The following is a 19,499-nucleotide window of genomic DNA, read 5'->3' as shown; positions in this document are numbered from 1 at the left end:
TTCTTCTTCTTCTCCTGGAGATGTTGACTCGACGAGCTCTCCGGCCGGAATGCCAGGGACACGCTCCGCTGCCACTTATATAGTGACAATGGGGCGGTGTCACATGGTATATGTCACATGGGTTGGTCACATGGTGACCCCGCCCCCTTACGATGTCATAGTCCCCATGTGACATCAACCCATGTGACCAACCCATGTGACATATACCATGTGACACAGCCCCATTGTCACTATATAAGTGACCGCACAGCGCGGCTCTGGCATTCCGGCCGGAGAGCTCGTCGAGTCAACATCTCCAGGAGAAGAAGAAGAAAAAGAAGAAGAACAAGAACGGAAGGCGGCGGCGGCGGCGACGACAGCGGCGACAGAAGACCGGGCCACCGCCTGTAAAAGAGCTACAAGAAGGCGCGGTGGCCCGGCAGAAGAACCGAAGGCGGCGACAGAAGAACGGAAGGCAGCGGCGACAGAAGACCGGGCCACCGCCTGTAAAAGAGCTACAAGAAGGCGCGGTGGCCCGGCAGAAGAACCGAAGGCGGCGACAGAAGAACGGAAGGCAGCGGCGACAGAAGACCGGGCCACCGCCTGCAAAAGAGCTACAAGAAGGCGCGGTGGCCCGGCAGAAGAACCGAAGAGGGGGACAAGACCCCCCGAAGTCGGGAGAAGAGGCCGGCGGCGGGGAGGAAGAAAGCCGGATTCCTCCGCTAGTAAAAGAGCTACACACAGATAGCGGAGGAGTCCGGCGAGAAGACCCCCGAAGACGGAAGACCCCCGGAGCTGTGCAATAAAATATTTTTTCCCTGTGTTGTGTTTTTTTTTGTACTTTATTTCACAGGTGAATGGGTAGGGGTACATTGTACCCCATACTCATTCACGTAGGGTGGGGGGCCGGTATCCGGGGGCCCCCTTCTTAAAGAGGGCTCCCGGATTCCGATAAGCCCCCCGCCCGCAGACCCCGACAACCAACGGCCAGGGTTGTCGGGAAGAGGCCCTTGTCCTCATCAACATGGGGACAAGGTGCTTTGGGGTGGGGGGGCCGCGCGGCCCCCCCCTTCCCCAAGGCACCCCCCATGTTGAGGGCACGCGGCCTGGTACGGCTCAGGAGGGGGGGCGCGCTCGCTCGCTCGCCCCCCTTTCCTGGCCGGCCGGGTAGCGTGCTCGGACAAGGGTCTGGTGTGGACTTTGGGGGAACCCCCACGCCGATTTTTTTTTCGGCGTTGGGGTTCCCCTTTAAGCCCATTCCAGGCGGCGGAGCCCGCGACGTCTCCTTCGCGGGCCCCGCCTACCTGTACACGCGCTCGAAATGGGCGGATTTGCCTCCTCCTTACGTGGGCGAGTCCGTTCATTTCAAAAGTTGAGCGAACTGTTTGGCAAACAGTTCGCTGAAACAGTCCGCTCGTGTGTGGGCAAGTCCGCTCATGCAAATTTTGAGCGGACTGTTTGCTGAAACTGTTTGACGAACAAGGTTGGGCAAACAGTCCGCGCGTGTGTACGCGCCCTTACTGTTATTTGAGTGCGAGAAGTGGTCTCCAGGCAGAAAACACTCCCTGATGGGTCCCAGCCAGAGTTCGTAATTGGGAAAGCCTTCTGATTGGAGAGCTCATGCGACAACTCGCATTGGAAGAGTGCCAGACCACTGCAGAGATGCTCCTGATTGTGTTTTTGTTTTTTGTTTTTAGCCACATTTTCTACCTGTATTTTGGTCCATTTGGTAAAACTGTTTCTTGTATATTCAAACAAATTTTGGATAAAAGGAACATAAAAATGTTTTACTGCCATCTGTTCTCTTTGGGGGTGATTTCTCCTCACTTCATTTACCAGTGACTACATATCACCAGGACAGTGAGAAGTCTCTCATTGGGTACAGGAAAGACAATAAACATCTGACGGAGGCTCCAACCATTTCCTACTTGTCCAAATAAATGTGTGTCTCCATCCCTGTTGGAGAGATTTATATTCAATTCCTGGGACCGTTTCCATTACTTGTGGTAGTGGGGACCACAAGATAAAGACCCCAGTAAAACCCTGAAGGAGCACATCTAAGGCCCCTTTCACACCAGCGGACTGATCAGATACACCTGACTGTTTTTCAGGTGGACCTGACTGGGCCACTTATTATTCTCTATGAAGCGGCCGATGTCGGTGGACATGTGTCCGCTGACACCCACCGGTATCTGATCCAGTCTGCTAAAAACAGATGGATGGGGATGCCTTCGCCATCCATCTAGCAGATCGGATGACAGTCGGAAACGGACAGGTGGTCCTTTTCCATCCAGCTGCCCCATAGAGAAGAGCAGGCTGTGTTCGCATCCGCTCTGCATAGTGGAGCTGATGGGGACCTGTCATCCACCTGCTCAGTGGGGATCGGCGGAGAGATCCGCTTGACTGATTAAGCTCTGTCTGAAAGGGGCCTAAAGGAAAAAAAAACATTTTGGCTTGAGTTTTTTTGAGTTGGCTTAATCCATATAAGTTGTGATAGTGCTAAGCCCAGCCACTGTGTGAGTATAGAGAGAATGTATGCAGGGTTCGCACTACTGCAGAATGCGGGGCTCTGGGGGGTTGAATGATCGAAGAGAAAACTGGGTATAAAGTTTTCTCTCTGGGTTTTTGTAAGTCTGGGTCTTGAAGGATTTAAAGCATCTTCAGTGGGAGGAAGACTTCAATCCTTCAATCCTGTGTCCAGGTCTTACTGGAGACCTGCAGGTTGTCAGTGTGCCGGTGTGCATACCCTGGTTATAATCGAGGCCTGTCCATAGCTCAGGGCTCCATCCCAGGAGGAAGGTGCGCTCCATCAAGAGACAGTTGTATGTTTACGTTTAGAGATAGGTGATCTCCTCGGGACATAGTACTCCATGCTGGAGAGATTCAATACCCAGAGAACTGAGGAAGTAGGGACAGCTATGCGAGTTGGCAAGAAAGCTGAGCAGATTAGGCAAGTCCAGTTGGTTGAGGGAGACGCTGAGCCTCAGAGTTGGAGAACCCCTATTGAAAGACCAGGGAGCAGCAAGTGTATATTTACATATTTGAAAAGGACCAGGCTGATACCTGGGATTACAGTGGCTGCATGTAGCAGCAAGTGAACCTTACTATGGTGTGGAGGGTCTGCAAATAAAGGCTGAGAGTCAGGCGAGCCCAGGTAGCAGGAGAGCTGGGTGAGACGGTCTGAGGGACCAATTCCAAGGCCAAAGGTTGAGGTTTAGGGCCAAAGCAGATATGCTGCTGCTGAGAGCCAGGCAGCTTAGCGTTTTCTGTTCCTGTTCATGCCGTGTGAAGCTGACACCCCTGCCTGGGCAACCACTGTGTTGTTTTTTTTTTTTTTCCCCTTTTTGTTTTAAATAAAAGTGGGCCCTTCACCACAGGTTGGACTGGCATGACCTGCTGAAAACACTTAACATCCCCCATATGACAAAGTACATGAATTTGACTTGCTCTTGGCCTCTTGTGATCCCTTGCATAGCAGAGCTTAGATTGGGAGAGAAAAACGGCAGTCTGCTGTACTGCAGTGTTCACGTACTAACCAGGGGCATGCTAATCGAGAGCCGCATTACACAGAGATGAGCTATGCAGTCTGCTGCTTCTCCTTTCACTATCCAGTCACAGGCTACTGGAGAGACAAGACCTGCACAGTAAAATCAATCTGTATATGCAGTAAAGCATGTTTGTTATACTCAGTGAAACCTAAAAGGTTAATCTTCTGCATTGTGTAAAAATGCTGTTTGATCCTGTCTTTTCTTATCCTCCCCTCCTTCCATTGACCCCTATGAAGTCAGGCTGCACATTCTTTATTTTTTATTGGGAGAGTGCATGTGATAAGCACAGGACCAATTAGCACTGTCCAGACAGAGGGTCAGGGGTCTTGCAGTCTCATTGGGCATTCAGGAAACTCCTCCTATAAGCTTTAACCAGTGCTTGGCTGGACACTGCTAGAAGTCAAAAGCCTACTAAATACTGCTGATGAGAAAAGGTATTTAGCAGTTTATTAAAATAATTGCATGTCCATGTTCTGTGTACTGTGCTAGACCAGATATCATGAATGCAGGGTCCTGGGTTTAGTAACACTTTAAAGAGGGACTGCAGTCGGTTCACATCATTTTTAATAAAAACATCTTTGCCATTCTGAAGCTTCCCTCCAACCACTTTGCATATTTTATATATACTGCAAGTCTGTACTTGCCAAATATGCTGCAGAAATCTTCCTCCACTGAGTCTGGCTGCATCCATTTTAACTGTGGGCAGCTGAAGCTGCTGCCTGTTCACTTCCTGGATTTACACAGACACACACCAGCTCTGCAGCTCTCATTGGCCCTCACATGACTCATCACCCCTCTCTTCCTGGCAAACTCCAAGAGCTGTGCATGATGTCAAACAACTAGGCATTTTTCCAGACAAACAGGAAGTGGGCTGTATAAGGTATTAACTGGCAGAAACAAAATGTTTTAAAACAACAAGGGCAGAAGATTTAACAGATGGAAAGATTAAAAAACGACTGGAGGTCTGCTTTAACTGCAGCAGAAAAAAAAAACAGTCCTTCCCTGGCAAAGATGGCTTTCCTGTGTAGCGGAGCTGTGAAAATCTCAGAACTGGATAGACAGAAATACAACTCTTTTGGCAAGTAAAGCAGCTCTGGTAGATGTTTTATAGTGTGTTTTTTTTTTTTTTTTTTTTTTTTTTTTTTTTTTTATTCTGTTTGCCCAGAGTTCTGCTTTAAGTCCATATTGTATTTGAAGCAACCACGTGATTGTGGCAAAAAAAATAAAAATTCAAGAGCTGCTTTACATATGCAAAAAAGCAAGCCAGACCTTTACTTCTCCATCAGATAGTTTTTCTCCCAGCTGTATGTTTCTTCCAGCAGCTTGTCCTGGAACACTTTTTTTTTATTTTTTTATTTTTTTTTAAATCGGATCATTTTTTTTTTTATTAGTTTTTTTTGTAGTTTTAAACACACAGCTGCACATTACACACAACAAACTAAAAAAGGTAATCGGACATGCAGTGACAGTGCAAGTAATCTAAACAAAGCTGCTAGCAGCTTCCATAAGCATACGGACACCCGTAATCGGCAGACATTCGCTGTCCTGGAACACATTAAGTTAAAAACGCACCCGGCTTTGTCATCCAGGGACCTGTACTATTTCTTTTGTATATGTCTGCTTACATTACCGAAGCTTAAAATCAATCTTTTCTCTGACTGTAAGATGACTGTTAACGCCCTGCTAAGAATTATTTTTTTCTACCTTTTACATGCGATTAGCTTAATATTATAAATATCTGTTTAAGAAATTGTGTTACTAGCTATGGTCCTGAGTATTTGTACATTTGACGTTTTGTTCTGAGCATTTACCGCTGCATCATACGATCTCACAGGCCAACCGCCATTTTCAAGATGCCCTATATTTCCACATGGGAACAAGACCTTGGCATTTCTTTCTGGCAAGAAGGTTGAGAGGATCCTCCCTTTCAATGGAAAAACGTCCATATGCTCCAGATATCAGGAATCGGGCTTCAAGCTGTTGCCGCATTGGGATTACACACCCACATGGGTCAATAAGATGTTCCCTCAATGTTCCAAAGTGTGCTGGAGATGCTGGAGGTTGTGTGCCTGCTTCATGTATTTTGGTCCTTACTTCATGACTTCTGGACTGAGGTTTGATGGCATTCTTTCTAGTGCACCATCATACTATTCCAGGAAAAAATTGCAAACCAAATACAAACAAATATGTTGGGTTTGTAAAAATTCCCTACTGCTCATCTTTGCTTTACTACCCAAAGTATTTTCTGCATCCAGGGTCTGGTTCTATTCTGCATTCTGTGGTTCCTCCTGCCAGTTCTTATCTCAATACAGTACACAGTAGGGATTAACAGGCGCAACCACCAAGTGTAGATGGGAACTTTTTCAAAGCAGAAAAGTCTTTTGGCAGTGGTTGGAAGTGACCTCCGCAATACAGGCAGACGGCCTAGTGAATACACACTGTTTTCTTTACAGAATGGGCTTTACATTTACTGACCATTGGTCAGCAATATGTTCCCCCTCACTGGTTGTGTGCCCCTCCTGCTGGTGGTTGGCGGTGTGTGCCCCTCCTGCTGGCGGTGGGTGGTTGTGTGTGTGTGTGTGTGTGTGTGTGTGTTCCCCCCTCTTGCTGGTGGTGGGTGGTTGTGTGTGTGCCCCCCCCCCTCTTGCTGGCGGTGGGTGGTTGTGTGTGTGTGTGTGTGTGTTTGTGTGTGTGTGCCCCCCCCCCCCCCTCGCACTGGTGGTTGGCTGTGTATGTGTATACACCCCCCTTGCTGGTGGTTGGCGGTGTGCGAGCCCCTCACTGGGGGTGTGTGCCCCTCCGTTGATGGTCAGCTGGTGTGTTGCCAGACGAGGCTGTGCTTAAGCTCTGCCTTTGCTGGCACTACCAATGTCGCACACCACAGACCACAGATAAAATGTAAAATTCAAGTTGTGTTGGCTGCTCCCCATCCTAGGTACGACAGCAAGTATTAGAAATCTGCAACTCCTGCTTTGCGGCAGCTTACTCATTTGAAAAACTGAAGCTAGAGAGCCTTTAAAATTTTTTTTTTTTTTTTTTTCATTTTCATTATTCAAGTATTACAGACTTTCCCTTGGGCAAAATCTGATGTGCAGTAATGTGCTCTAATACATGGAAAATAGTTTGGTTTTCTGGTACATTTTAGAGATTTATGGTTGCCATTTACTTGCTGTAAATCCATGACACACAATCCCCATCGTAATGTGTTTAATGAAGGGTGTGTGATTTTCATGATTCCATATAAGGCCTCTCTTATTACACCACAGCGACTGAACGAGGCATTCTGGTTAGTGCTTTGAAGCTGTAATGAACATAATTATTGATGCCATTGTTGGATCATGTATTAGGAGGTGTGTCCTGTGGGGGAAGGTATAGGAATAGTGTAGTACCGTACAAGGGTATGCTGTAATAATGATTGGGGATCCCTGCAGGGCTTCATTGTCTGCCTACACAGGAGTATTTTGTGCTGATGGAATGAAGTTTGTCATAGAAATAGGTTTCTGATGGCGTGCGAAGACCAATGGATACAATTTACTAATGCCTTGGTTGTTCTGAGTCATGCATGCTACTTATATATAAAATAATATAGTGTGTGTGTGTGTGTGTGTCTGTATATGTATATGACACTTTGCTACAATGTAAAGTAGTAAGTGTACAGCTTGTATAGTGGTGTAAATTTGCTGCCCCCCCCCCCCCCTAAAAATAACTCAACGTACAGCCATTCATGTCTAAACTGCTGGCAACAAAAGTGAGTACACCCCTAAGTGAAAATGTCCAAATTGGGCCAATTAACCATTTTCCCTCCCCGGTGTCATGTGACTCATTGTGTTAAATTTGGTGTCATCGCTCTTTCATACTAGTCACGAAATTCAACATGCCACCTCATGGCAAAGAACGCAGAGAATCTGAAAAAAAACTGTTGCGCTACATAAAGATGGCCTAGGATATAAGAAGATTGCCAAGACCCTGAAACTGAGCTGCAGGATGGTGCCCAAGAGACCATAGAGCTGTGTAACAGGACAGGTTCCACTCAGAACAGTTATGGTCTGGAGCTGCATAAGTGCTGCCGGAACTGGGGAGCTACAGTTCATTGAGGGAACCATGAATGCCAACAAGTACTGTGACATACTGCAGCAGAGCATGAGCCCTTCTCTTTGGAGACTGGGCCGCGAAGGCAGTATTCCAACATAATGACCCCAAACACACCTCCAAGATGACCAGTGCCTTGCTAAAGAAGTTGAGGGTAAAGGTGATGGACTGGCTTAGCATGTCTCCAGATTAAACCCTATTGAGCATCTGTGGGGCATCCTCAAATGGAAGATGGAGGAGCACAAGGTCTCTAACCTCCACTAGCTCCATGATGCTGTCATGGAGGAGTGGAAGAGGACTTCAGAGGCAACCTGTGAAGCTCTGGTGAACTCCATGCCTAAGAGCATTAAGGCAGTGCTGGAAAATAATGGTGGCCACGCAATATATGTGTGTGTGTGTGTGTGTGTGTGTGTGTGTGTGTGTGTGTATGTATATATGTATATATATATATATATATATGTGTGTGTATATATATATATATATATATATATATATATATATATATATATATATATATATATATATATATATATATATATATATATACATATACACACATATATATATATATATATATATATATATATATATATATATATATATATATATATATATATATATATATGTGTGTGTGTATATATATATATATATATATATATATATGTATGTATATATATATATATATATATATATATATATATATATATATTATTATTATGACATTGTATGTGAATCCCTTGTGATAAACTGGTTTTCTGCAGTAATTTGCCATAATATGTGATCTAATTCTCATATAAGACACAATAGACAAACGGGATGTGATTAAGCTGGTAACACACAGGCAGTTCTAACTGCTCGCGTGTTTATTGAACACATCCATTAAACATTCACAGTGCTGGAAGAAAAAGTAAATGATCCCATAGACAAATTATTTCAACAAAAGCGAATTCGAGTAAGTTGCACACTTGAAGTCCAAATAATGAAACGTTTGGTGGTGCGGTTTAGAGATACTTTGTAACAGACACTCAACGTTTTAAGATTGCTGTTCATAAGGAGCATCAGCTGATGTGAACCATATCTCTCAAAAAGGATCTCTCTGAAAACCAGTTAATTCCAAGATGTTCACATACTTTTTCTTGCCGCTATGTGTGTGTATGTGAAATCCTCTTTCCTATTGTGCTATAATCTTAACATGTGTTGTCCCCCCATTTAATGAATACTGATGATCTAATCCATTTGTTTCAAACAGACAAACCCACCAGGGAAACCACTTTTTTTTTCTCCCATACAGATAACTTTGTTTTGTAATGTAGCTCATCATTTTTTGACTATTTATTTCTGTTCAACCAATTTTAATAGCCTTGGTTTGTTCTTTGTGTAATATAATACTTCTGACTTCAGTAGCCTGTAAACATAAGTTGACAGATGGTCGAGATGACTGCAACCCAACTTAGCAGATGCCCAATACCCAACAGCAATGGGGGTGTGAGGAGGCACATCAGTTATAGGACCTGCCCTGAGCAGTAGGGCACGTCCCCAAGATAAGGTCTGCCAGTAGTGTGTTCATTGCTCTTAGTCTCCTTCTGTCTTTCTATATTGACATGAGCTTGCTAGATCACCAAAGTTGAGCAAAGCATATGCCAGCCCAAGAACACAAATGTAATATATTGCATAGTACTGCACTAGCAACACAATAGAAAGAACAGACCAGGTTTGACCTATGGGTTTCTACTAAATGTTCCTAAGATGTAATTTTGAATTGTGAATTTCAAAATTTTAAATGGAGATTGAGTAGAGCATGTGTTCAGGTTTTTATTACTGTCTGTGCCTCTGTTAACTGCTTCAGATCTGCACTATAGCTCAATGACGGCTACAGCATGGATCTGCTTTGCCGGGAGGCCGCAATAGATGTCCTCCCCTTTGCAGGGTCGCAACTCCCCCCCCCCCCTGAAGGGCGTGCGCTGTGATCAGTGAGACTCGGATGATCACAGATCCGAGTAAGTGGCTGATCCCGGCCCCTTACCACGTGATCAGCTGTCCTTCTTATCGTGTGTTTGGGTTTTTACGCTAAAGTCTGCCATACATGGATCAAAATTCGGCTGATTCAGCAGGGACTAGTTGAATTTCAATCCATGTATGGGCAGGCTGATTGTACCCAAGTTGATCCATCGATCGCCTTGTACAACCAAGCCTGTTAGGTTTTTCTACATGCGATTACTGCTGGCGGCTCTTGCCTCAATCAATGTATTCTGCCAGCCAGGAGGGCCCCCCGCCAGCAGAGTACAATAGTACTGACGCTGTTGATGGGGGAGTCAAGCAATTTACTTTACTTTTTTCTTTAACCCATGGTGGAAGGAAACACATTTTTTAATCTATGGCTTGATTTGTTTTCACTTTGCATGGTTTGTGTTTGAATATGGTTTTTAAGTAAAATGTATTTGTTTAGAGCTGCACCTTTTTTGCTTATTTTAAGTCTACCTGTGTTCAATTCTGAGCAGCTAATTGCAACGTTTAAATACATAAGCATAAACTGTGACGTCCATTGAAGTCTATGGACAAAGTTGGATAAAAGTCGCCTTGAAGTAGTACAGGAACCTTTTCTAAAGTCTGAGCAATTTCACTAGCGCTAATTAGGACAGCTATCATTGACTAACATGGGATTTCACATGTCATGCGACTTGGGGTGTCACAAGTCGGGCCCCAAGTCGCAGCAGTGTAAATTGAGCCTCATAGCGATAGTGGATATCCCTGTGGATAGCACTAATTGGCTCTTAGTCCTGTCCCTACCTCTCTCAGTCCTTTCTGCTGTGCTAAGTATTACAGAGGTTCATATCAGGACATGTATAGTTCCATGTAAATATGAATTTGTGATTTTTACAAAATACATAATTGGCTGAAATTTCAGGTTTGCTGGGTGTGTAGTTTTTAAAGCTTTTTTTTTTTGTAATATTAATGTCCTATTGTAATGGCTTAGAACGTTTCTATAGATGAACCTGTTTTGTATTCTTCTTTCAGGAAATAATGGATGATCAGGGACACAGCAAGATCTTGTCTTTTACTATTCCATCCTTGTCAAAGCCATCTGTGTTTCACGAGGTAAGTAAAAACTCTGCTTGTGTTCGCTTGGAATGAGCTTCTGACGGTGATTTCAGTTATTTTATCCATCTGTCCATATTCTCCTTGTACAGCTGGCTTATACTGTATATTTCACACATCGTCTCTTGTGGGTGGCATTAGTCAGAGATACTTTAACACAATAAAGGTTACATTTATACACCCCAATATAGTAATAAAGAACAGCTCCATCTAAAATGTGTGACTTGATTTTAGGTGTGCTGGTGAAGGATTCAATCCTGGGTCAAGTTCTAAAAGGTCTTCAGAACTGTGTTTGGGGTGTTCTCCTTTTATCCTTGCCCGCCTTTATGCCAAGCAGCAATATCCTTCGATCTGTGCCATCTATAATTTGTCGTGATTTGTACATTTTCCTTCTAGTGGCTGTCTGTAATTCCACTGCAATTATTTAGGCTCCCTAAATAATACCACCTTTTGATTAAAAATCTCAGCCTCCCTCCTCATAGAGCAGTGGTTCTCAACCTGGGGGTCGAATGACTATTTGCCAGGGGTCACTGAATCCTGGGCTGTTCCTGATGCCCACGCTGCTGCCAACTCAGCCTCTTCGCAGTGGCCCATTTAGTTCATGGCATGGCTGAGGGGCAGAGACTAGAGGTCAGCTGACTGGTGAGGAATGTGAAGTGGGAGGGGCTGGAGGAGACTCTATCTCCTGATTTCGGCATAGGTGTCACTGCTACAAGATACAGTGAAGCCGGAGACATGGTGAGTAACACTACCTGTGATTATAGTTGCCATTAAAAGTTCCCACTATAGTTCTTAGATCAGCAGGTGACCTTGATCAAGAGCACCTGAGTTGGCTGATCAGAACTCCCCCCAGCATTGCCACTCATCCCACCCCCCCCGCTAGCACTGCCGCTCATTCCAGCTACCCACCAGCACTACCACACATCCCAACTACCCGCCAGCACTGCCACTCATCCCATTCCCCCCTGCCAAGGAGTAAGAGAAGGAATACAAACAGGATACATGGAAGGGAGAAGAACAAAGGAAAAGAGAGGAAAAACAAGAAATACGGCTAGAGAAGGATAGGGGGGGAAAAAGAAGATGGCATAGAGAGAGATAAAAGGGAAAGAAAGGAGAACAAAGAGTGATGCATCCTAAAATGTACCATAAAGGGTTTTAATATTGTATGAGTAGAAGGGACTCGGGGCGCTAAATATCCATGGGTTAGGGGTGCAAATTACTTGTCTTGCGTGCTACAAAAATCATTTTACTGTTATGGGTCCCCGCACTTAGGATCAAGGGGTCATGGCACTAGGAGGTTGGGAACCAGCGGCATAGAGCCTTTTGTTGACAGCTAGGTTTGCATTGGTAGAGGAGCAGTATGGCACAACCACTGTACAGCACTGTTAAACAGTAAGTAGAGCCTATTTATATATTGAATAAGCAAATATAGCTGCCTCAGTGTTTATAATTGAGACAGCAAGTATCCCAATCTGCACCATGCTGGCAGGGGACAAGCTTTTCTACTCGGGCTGCAAATAAATTTAATTATTGAACTATGGAATCTGGAATTGATTGAGCTGATTTAACAGCTTCATGCCCAGCCTTTAGCAGAATGACAGCCAGGCAGGGGCTCCATTGTACTGACTGGGCAGGCTTTTTACCACGTGATCAGCTGTGTCCAATCACAGCTGATCAGTGTAAATAGGAAGTGCCCTTTCTTGGCATTCCTCCACTCATGCTGGCAGCACGTGAGTAGAGGAGAGCTGATAAGTGGCTCTCCTGATGGGGGTCTTCATTGATAATCAGTGCAGCCCCGCCTGTGCCCACCAGTGGTGCCAAGCAGTGCTGCCTTTTCAGTGTCCATCAGGGATGCCTATCAGTGCCCAACATGCAGTGAAATGTGCTTCTGCTGTAACAATGTGATCGCTGAATAAAGCTTTGGACCCATTCTGGAGATCCATATTGTGCTGGTGACATTTTATCACTCGGACTATCTTCGGTTCCAGCCAGTGGTCGCTGCAGCATCCAGTCACACACTGCCATTTCTTCAGGAACGCATGCATTGGAAATAGCGTGCTGGAAACTTTGCACAAAATTGCAAGGCACAGGAAAGACTTCTGGGTTCTGCAGCCTCCTAGGACATGTGAGCCCAGGAGGCTGCAGGCAGAGAGATGGGATAGAATGAGCGATATCCTCCTTGCCTCTGTGAAGGTTGAGAAAGTGGAAGTGGGTACTCACAAAAAACTGGTACTGCCCTCCCCTCCACTCAACAAACCTGCAACTCCATTTCAGGCAGGGGGTAGGTAGAGAATGAGTGGTATTTTGACTTTTTGAGTAATGTTCAGCTTTAGGTTTTCGCTTTAACCCTCCTGACTGTATTCCCAAGTGTGGCTCGGAGTTAAAGTTCAGTACCATTAGCAGGTAACCCTGAGCTGCACTTGGGATTGCATTGCAGAATCCTGGTACAGGTAACTTACCTTTGTAACCAGGATGCTGCGATGTTGCTCCACCGGACATCCGCCTGATGCTCTGTGTACCGGGCTCCGTTCCCTGCGTTCTGGGAAAATGAATTTTCCCTACGAATCACTATCACTCAATTCTGCAAGTGTTCTAATTTACTATCACCCTTTTCTAGCTGGTCTAAAACCACCAAGGGACGCTTTGGTTGCCATGGACAATCAAGTTTCCAGGCAGCCTGGAAACTTGAGATTGTCCATGGCAACCAAAAAGTGTCCCTTGGTGGTTTTAGACCAGCTAGAAAAGGGTGATAGTAAATTAGAACACTTGCAGAATTGAGCGATAGTGATTCGTAGGGAAATTCATTTTATTATTTTTTTAATAATTATTTATAGTTCTTATGATTTTGTGTTTCACACTTTCATACCCAAGATGTCTACTGGACTCTTGTTTGAACAGATTTAAGTGAGTTATGCCTAAGGCCGCGTACACACGGGCGGACTGTCTGACGGACTTGGTCCGCTGAAACGTGTTTCAGCGGACAATCCGCTCGTGTGTGGGCTTCAGCGGACTTTTTCAGCGGACAGTCTGGCGGACTAAGTCTTTCGGAATTTCAGTAATATTGTCCGTCCAAACTTGGTTTCAGCGGACAGTCCGCTCGTGAGTAGGCTAGTTCGACGGACTAAGTATGGCGCATGCTCAGAAAGGATTTACACGGCCGAAGGTTGCATTGCAGTGTATTGGACGTCGTATTTCTAGTCCCGTCGTACGTGCCATACACGTCATCGCGCAAGCTTTCAGCGGACTGTCTGTTCGTCGTGTGTGGTCAAGTCCGTTCATTCAAAAGTAGGACGGACTGTCTGTCGGATTGTCTGACGGACTTAGTTGGACGGATAGTCCGCCCGTGTGTACGCGGCCTAAGAATTACAGGCCTACAATATAAAAAGCCAAATTTCTATGCAAAACAATGTACTGCTTTGAGATTTAAAAATCTGACATAATCATACATACAGGGAGGTTAATAATGGTAAAAGTGCACCAGTTTTATTTAACGGGGTTAATATAAAGTGTGTGTCTTTGTATTGGTGAAAAAATTAGCATACTTGCACGTTTGCAATATATGACCTTTTATTCCAGAGAAGTTGGCGCTAAAACACTTTAAGTACTGAGCTGCAAAGTTACGGAAGGTTTATCAGTTTTATTAACTGGAGAAGACCTGGGGCCTTGTTCAAATTAAATTATTACATCTGCAAGGACTGTGAAGAGGCTGCATACCACTCAAACACCAGTTTAACATGCCTGATTTGGACTGCTGTCTGTTTTAATATGAATTAAGCAGCAGAAGAATATTTTCTCAGACACCAAGGCCAACCATATATATTGATGTTTCTCTCACTCTGAAATCTTCACTTGGATGGAGGAATCTTCCTTCCTACCAGCTATTGTGCTCTGACAGCAACTGCTCCTGCGACTGTCAGAATACCCAGACAGTGACTGCATTGGGTGCAGCCACAGTTTGGCTGAGAATTTTCCACTTGGTTCCTTTAATTTTCAGTTTGAATTTTGCTGAGGTGGATGGCACCAACAGGACCATCCATGTCTCAAATTTCTGTTAAATCGGCCAAAGTTTAAGCCATGAATGACCAGAATAACTGCGTTATAATCGTGTAATTCTGTACAGATATATCTTCCCGTATCTTTTCACAATGCTGAACCCGTAGTGTTTTTTTTTTTTTTTTGTATTTGTTTTTAATTTTATGTAATGTAAAGTAAATTGACCTTTCCCTATTAGTAATAAATTGAACTAGACCAGAGGAGGAAGCGTTACACATATGCTCTAGTTGTTCTTGGCTGTTCTGCTGCTTCTTTGACTTTTATTTATTTATCCCAGAACATGGATTAGTTTAGGAGTCCAGCAACTAGCATTTCAGGATTTCTGCCGTAGAAGCTCCTGCGTTTTTCTTTAATGATACTGTGTATTTAGTGTAAATCACTAATCTAAATCACTAATCACTAGTCTAAATTATTATTATTTTTTTTTCTTTTTAATTCCTTCCCTTTTACTAAAGCTGTCTGTGCGAGAAGACTATATTCTGGTCAAAGTCGCTGGAGAATGATAAGCTGCTTATGTGGGCATGTCAGGAGAACTAATGATGTATATTAGCCCAGATTGCTGTTAAATCGGTCAGTTTTGGCAGAATGGTATAGGGTCACTGGACTTTTTAGCAGAGTTTTAATTAAATGGGAATAAAGAGCTTTCCAAACCGTTCATTAAACCACTAACTCTCGTCAACCCTGTTCACTGAAATATACCATAATACTGATCGCTGTGTCAAGGTTTCTTATGTGACTCCATCTGACCGCTTTCACTTTGAATATTTTAGACAATAACATTTATCTGCTTTAGATAGCTTTAGGTGATTTAATAGTGGCGGTTGGGGCATATTCAGAGATCATTTTGATCATTGTAAGCGATGATGCTATGTGTGTGTGTGTGTGTGTGTGTGTGTGTGTGTGTATAGTCTCCATCCCTGTGTGTGATTGATGTTACTATGAAAATGTAAAACCTGAGGTCGCCCTGCTCTCTGTTCCATGTGCTGGTAGTCTATGCACTGTACAGTCTGCCAGACTGGAACCTGTATAGATAAGGGCACTGAAGCCACATGTTACTTGAAGCAGACTAGGGGCCTACAGGGACCAAAAATGATGCCCTTGTTCTGCCCAGAAGGGTGTCTTGTTGGTAAAGGATATAGTGTAATTTTAATCATTCAAAAAAAAAAGAAAGAAGTAAATGGGGGGGGGGACTTGGATCCATTACTTCAGTGTAGTTGACCAGTTCTTCTCAGCATTCCCCTTATTACATTGTTGGGTATTTAAAGCTGAGACTAGGAAATTATTACTCCAGGGCAAATTTTAAGGTTTTTATGGCAACACTAGTGTAAGCCCATTTTTTTTTTTTTTTCATGGCTTTCCTAAAAATTACTGTATAGACAACATTTTATTTATTTTTTTGTGGGTCGCAGGCATACACTTTTTTCTGCACTCCTATGACCCAGATTCATCCACCTATGTTTCCTAATGCTAATGGCCGTATCCTGTTGAAAGTCAAATTTCAGTGTATTACTCAAGAACCATTATTATATTCTTATTCTGCTGCACTACTCTACTGTGATTAAAATTTACAAACCTGTACCTGTTTTTCTTGTTTTTCTATTTCAGCCATCTAGTATAGGATCAATGGCATTAACAGAAGGAGCTCTATCACAGCATGGATTAACCAGAGTTGTGTACAGTGGACCTCATCCCCAAAGAGAAATGCTAACAGCTCAGAACAGGTGATAAGCGATTTCTTTAATTTGCTACCACACGTTTGTTAGTGAATGATGATTTATTTATTTTTTACCCTCTAAGGCAGGCATGTCCAAAGTCCGGCCCGCGGGCCAATCGCGGCCCGCAGTCCGGTTTTGAATGGCCCGCCTGGTGTGCTGCGGGATCAGGGCTGTCAAATGAGCCGATCCCCTGCACTGTGTGAAGCTCCGTCGGCTTCAAAAGTGAAAGTAAAGTGCAGAGGAGTGTGCTGTGCTCTCTGCTTCCCCCTACAGTGCAGTACCCGGCTGAATGAGGAAATGGAATGGAAAGGTACTGTACTACAAGCTAGATTCGTTTTAAAAAGGCTTTATTTATGTGTATGTGTGTGTGTGCATGTGTGTCTGTATGTATGTGTGTACATGTGTGTCTGTATGTGTGCATGTGTGTCTGTATGTATATGTGTGCATGTCTGTCTGTATGTATGTGCATGTGTGTCTGTATGTGTGTGTGTGTGCATGTCTGTATGTATGTGTGTGCATGTCTGTCTGTATGCATGTGTGTGCATGTGTGTCTGTATGTATGTATGTATGTATGTATGTGTGTGTGTGCATGTGTGTCTGTATGTATGTGTGTCTGTATGTATGTGTGTCTGTGCATGTGTGTGCATGTCTGTATGTATGTGTGTGCATGTGTGTCTATATGTGTGTGTGTGTGTGTGTGTATGTGTGTCTGTATGTGCATGTGTGTGTGTGTGTCTGTGCATGTATGATTGCATGTGTGTATGTGTCCATGTATGTCTGTATGTATGCGTATGTGCATGTGTGTCTGTATGTATGTGCGTGTATGTCTGTCTGTATGTGTGTGCATGTATGTGTGTTTGTATGTGTGTGCAGCATGTGTGTCTGTATGTATCTGTGTGCATGTATGTGTGTGTGTGTATGTGTGTGTGTGTGTGTATGTGTGTCTGTATGTGTGTGTGTGCATGTGTCTGTATGTGTGTGTGTGCATGTGTCTGTATGTATGTAAGTATATGCATGTGTCTGTATGTGTATGCATGTGTCTGTATGTGTGTATGTCTGTGTGTATGTGTATGCATGTGTGTTACTTTTAATCCAGACCCCCCCCCCCCATTCTTGTACCATCAGAACTGATTTTGTGGTGCTTGTGTGTGTGATAGCAGCCAGGATTGCTGCTCCTCTGAAAAGCAATCCATATACAGATCGCTTTTCAGAGGCATTTGAAAGGTGGTAAAGAGGCATTATGTTGCCTCCTCACCACCTGTTTTAAGCCCGTAAATGTAGCATCACTATACCGCAACTGTGCAGTCTACACAGTTGCGGGGTAGTTGCAGTGCAGGCCCATTCACCCTGAGCATACCTCCAGCTGCAGCCACAGCATGTGTACACCCCCAGCTGCTCCCTCTGCAGCTAAAGGGGGAGAAGTTGGGGGTGGTAAAAACAGCTTAACCATGTAATTTTACTGCCCCTCCAATAAGCCCTTGGTTCACATCTGCATGGCTGCATGCTGTGTGTAGGGCAGCCCATGCATTTCAATGGGCTTCCATACCCACAAAAATGCAGGGAAAGAAGTCTCAGAGCTTTTTTTTTTTTTTTTTATTGCGCTGCACCAAAAGCACCCCATGTTTCCAATGTGTGGGGTACCATTAAGACTTAACGGTACCCCCAAAGAACAGAGCATTCGTCTGTGTGTCAGGCAAACGAGCGCGACAAAGGCACGAGAATTTTTGTTGGGCCAGGTATGAGTGCTCGAATGACCGAATTTTAATGGTTCAAAGAATGTCAGGCAAAATGGTCGGCCCTCACACATGTTCACTTCATCGAATCTGGCCCTCTTTGAAAAAAGTTTGGACACCCCTGCTCTAAGGTTTCCACAGTAAGAACTGTTAGGTAGAGTTTTAATGCAAAGTTATTCATGGTAACGCTTTCCTCCTTGAACCTCATGGGTAAGGCTGAGGCCTCCTACCATTGTAAAAACCAACGTCGAAATCAGCCAGGACTAAAAAAAAAAAAAGGAAGCGATTCGCCTCGTCTTTCGCCAGAAATGCTCTAACAATGAACGGGCAAATTTTGTATTCTGGTTCTATTGCAAGGATATGCTATATAAAGTGGTTGTTAACCCACTTTTGTTACATGCTGCCATCCTCTCTGCAGCATAAATACTATGTCCCTGTGTTCTGTAAAAAAAAAAAAAAAAAAACTGCAGGATTGTACCTGTATGAGCTCCGTTCTCGGCACTCAATTGATTTCTCTCCTGCCTTGTCTCTCCGACTCACAGCTGCAGTGGGTGGGGTCGAGCCCTCCTGCTGATGTCAGCTGAGGAGGAGGAGAGGGGGGAGGAGATACAGAGCTCCGAGCCGCAGACAATCAGCTGAGCGACGGGAGCGGAACTTGTACAGGTACAATCCTGCAGTTATTTTTACTTTACACTGGTGCAGGGACAATAGCAGGCTGCGGCTTACGGAATCACGCAAACAGACCATGACGTCGGGGCTCAGCAGCCATGATATCATGGTCTGTTTGCAGAGTGGAGGGCATAGCAAGCTAGGCGGGAGCAGCCAGGTATTTTAGGTGATACAGAGGTTCAAATGACACAGCACAAGCACTGTGTTGTATAACATGCTTTAAGGGAACATAATCTTTCATTATTTATTTTTTTGGGGTTAACAAATGCTTTAAGTAAGCAGCTACTTCTTTGCTACTGAGAAATTTTAACTACATGTTGCCGTTTGCCTTGTGCAGTACACTTAAGTAACGCCTCTTTCACATGGACTGTCCGTTCAGGTCCGCCTGTCAGTTTTTTAGGCGCACCAGAACGGACACCCCATAGACCTCTATGGAGCGTCGGATGTCGGTGGTGACTTGTCCGCCGACATCCGACCCGCTCCAATCCGAAAAAGTGTGATGAAGGGAAAACCTACTTTTCCATCCGTCAGCAGATCGGGTGACGACGGACTCTACGGTCTGTCCTCATCCGATCCCCCATAGAGGAGAGCAGCGTGTGCAGAGAAGGACCTGTCAT

The 19,499-nt window shown here is 44.4% G+C and overlaps 1 protein-coding gene across 5 annotated transcripts in view; it reads left to right on the top strand.

The window, feature by feature from the left end:
• The window catches only part of HYCC1 (hyccin PI4KA lipid kinase complex subunit 1), a 166,581-nt gene that overhangs the window by 76,455 nt on the left and 70,627 nt on the right, over nt 1-19,499 (top strand). For all 5 annotated transcript variants that reach the window (XM_077491275.1, XM_077491276.1, XM_077491278.1 and 2 more), the window contains 2 exons: nt 10,632-10,712; nt 16,371-16,486. In XM_077491275.1, the coding sequence (XP_077347401.1) occupies nt 10,632-10,712; nt 16,371-16,486 (197 nt within the window). The remainder of the gene's footprint in view (nt 1-10,631; nt 10,713-16,370; nt 16,487-19,499) is intronic.

The sequence above is a fragment of the Lithobates pipiens genome, unplaced genomic scaffold (genome assembly GCF_037356315.1).
Source record: "Lithobates pipiens isolate NorthernLeopardFrog02 unplaced genomic scaffold, aLitPip1_a1.2 Scaffold_19, whole genome shotgun sequence".
Classification (NCBI taxonomy): domain Eukaryota; kingdom Metazoa; phylum Chordata; class Amphibia; order Anura; family Ranidae; genus Lithobates; species Lithobates pipiens.
The sequence above is the reverse complement of the archived record's forward strand: the minus strand, read 5'-3'. Positions and strand labels throughout refer to the sequence as shown.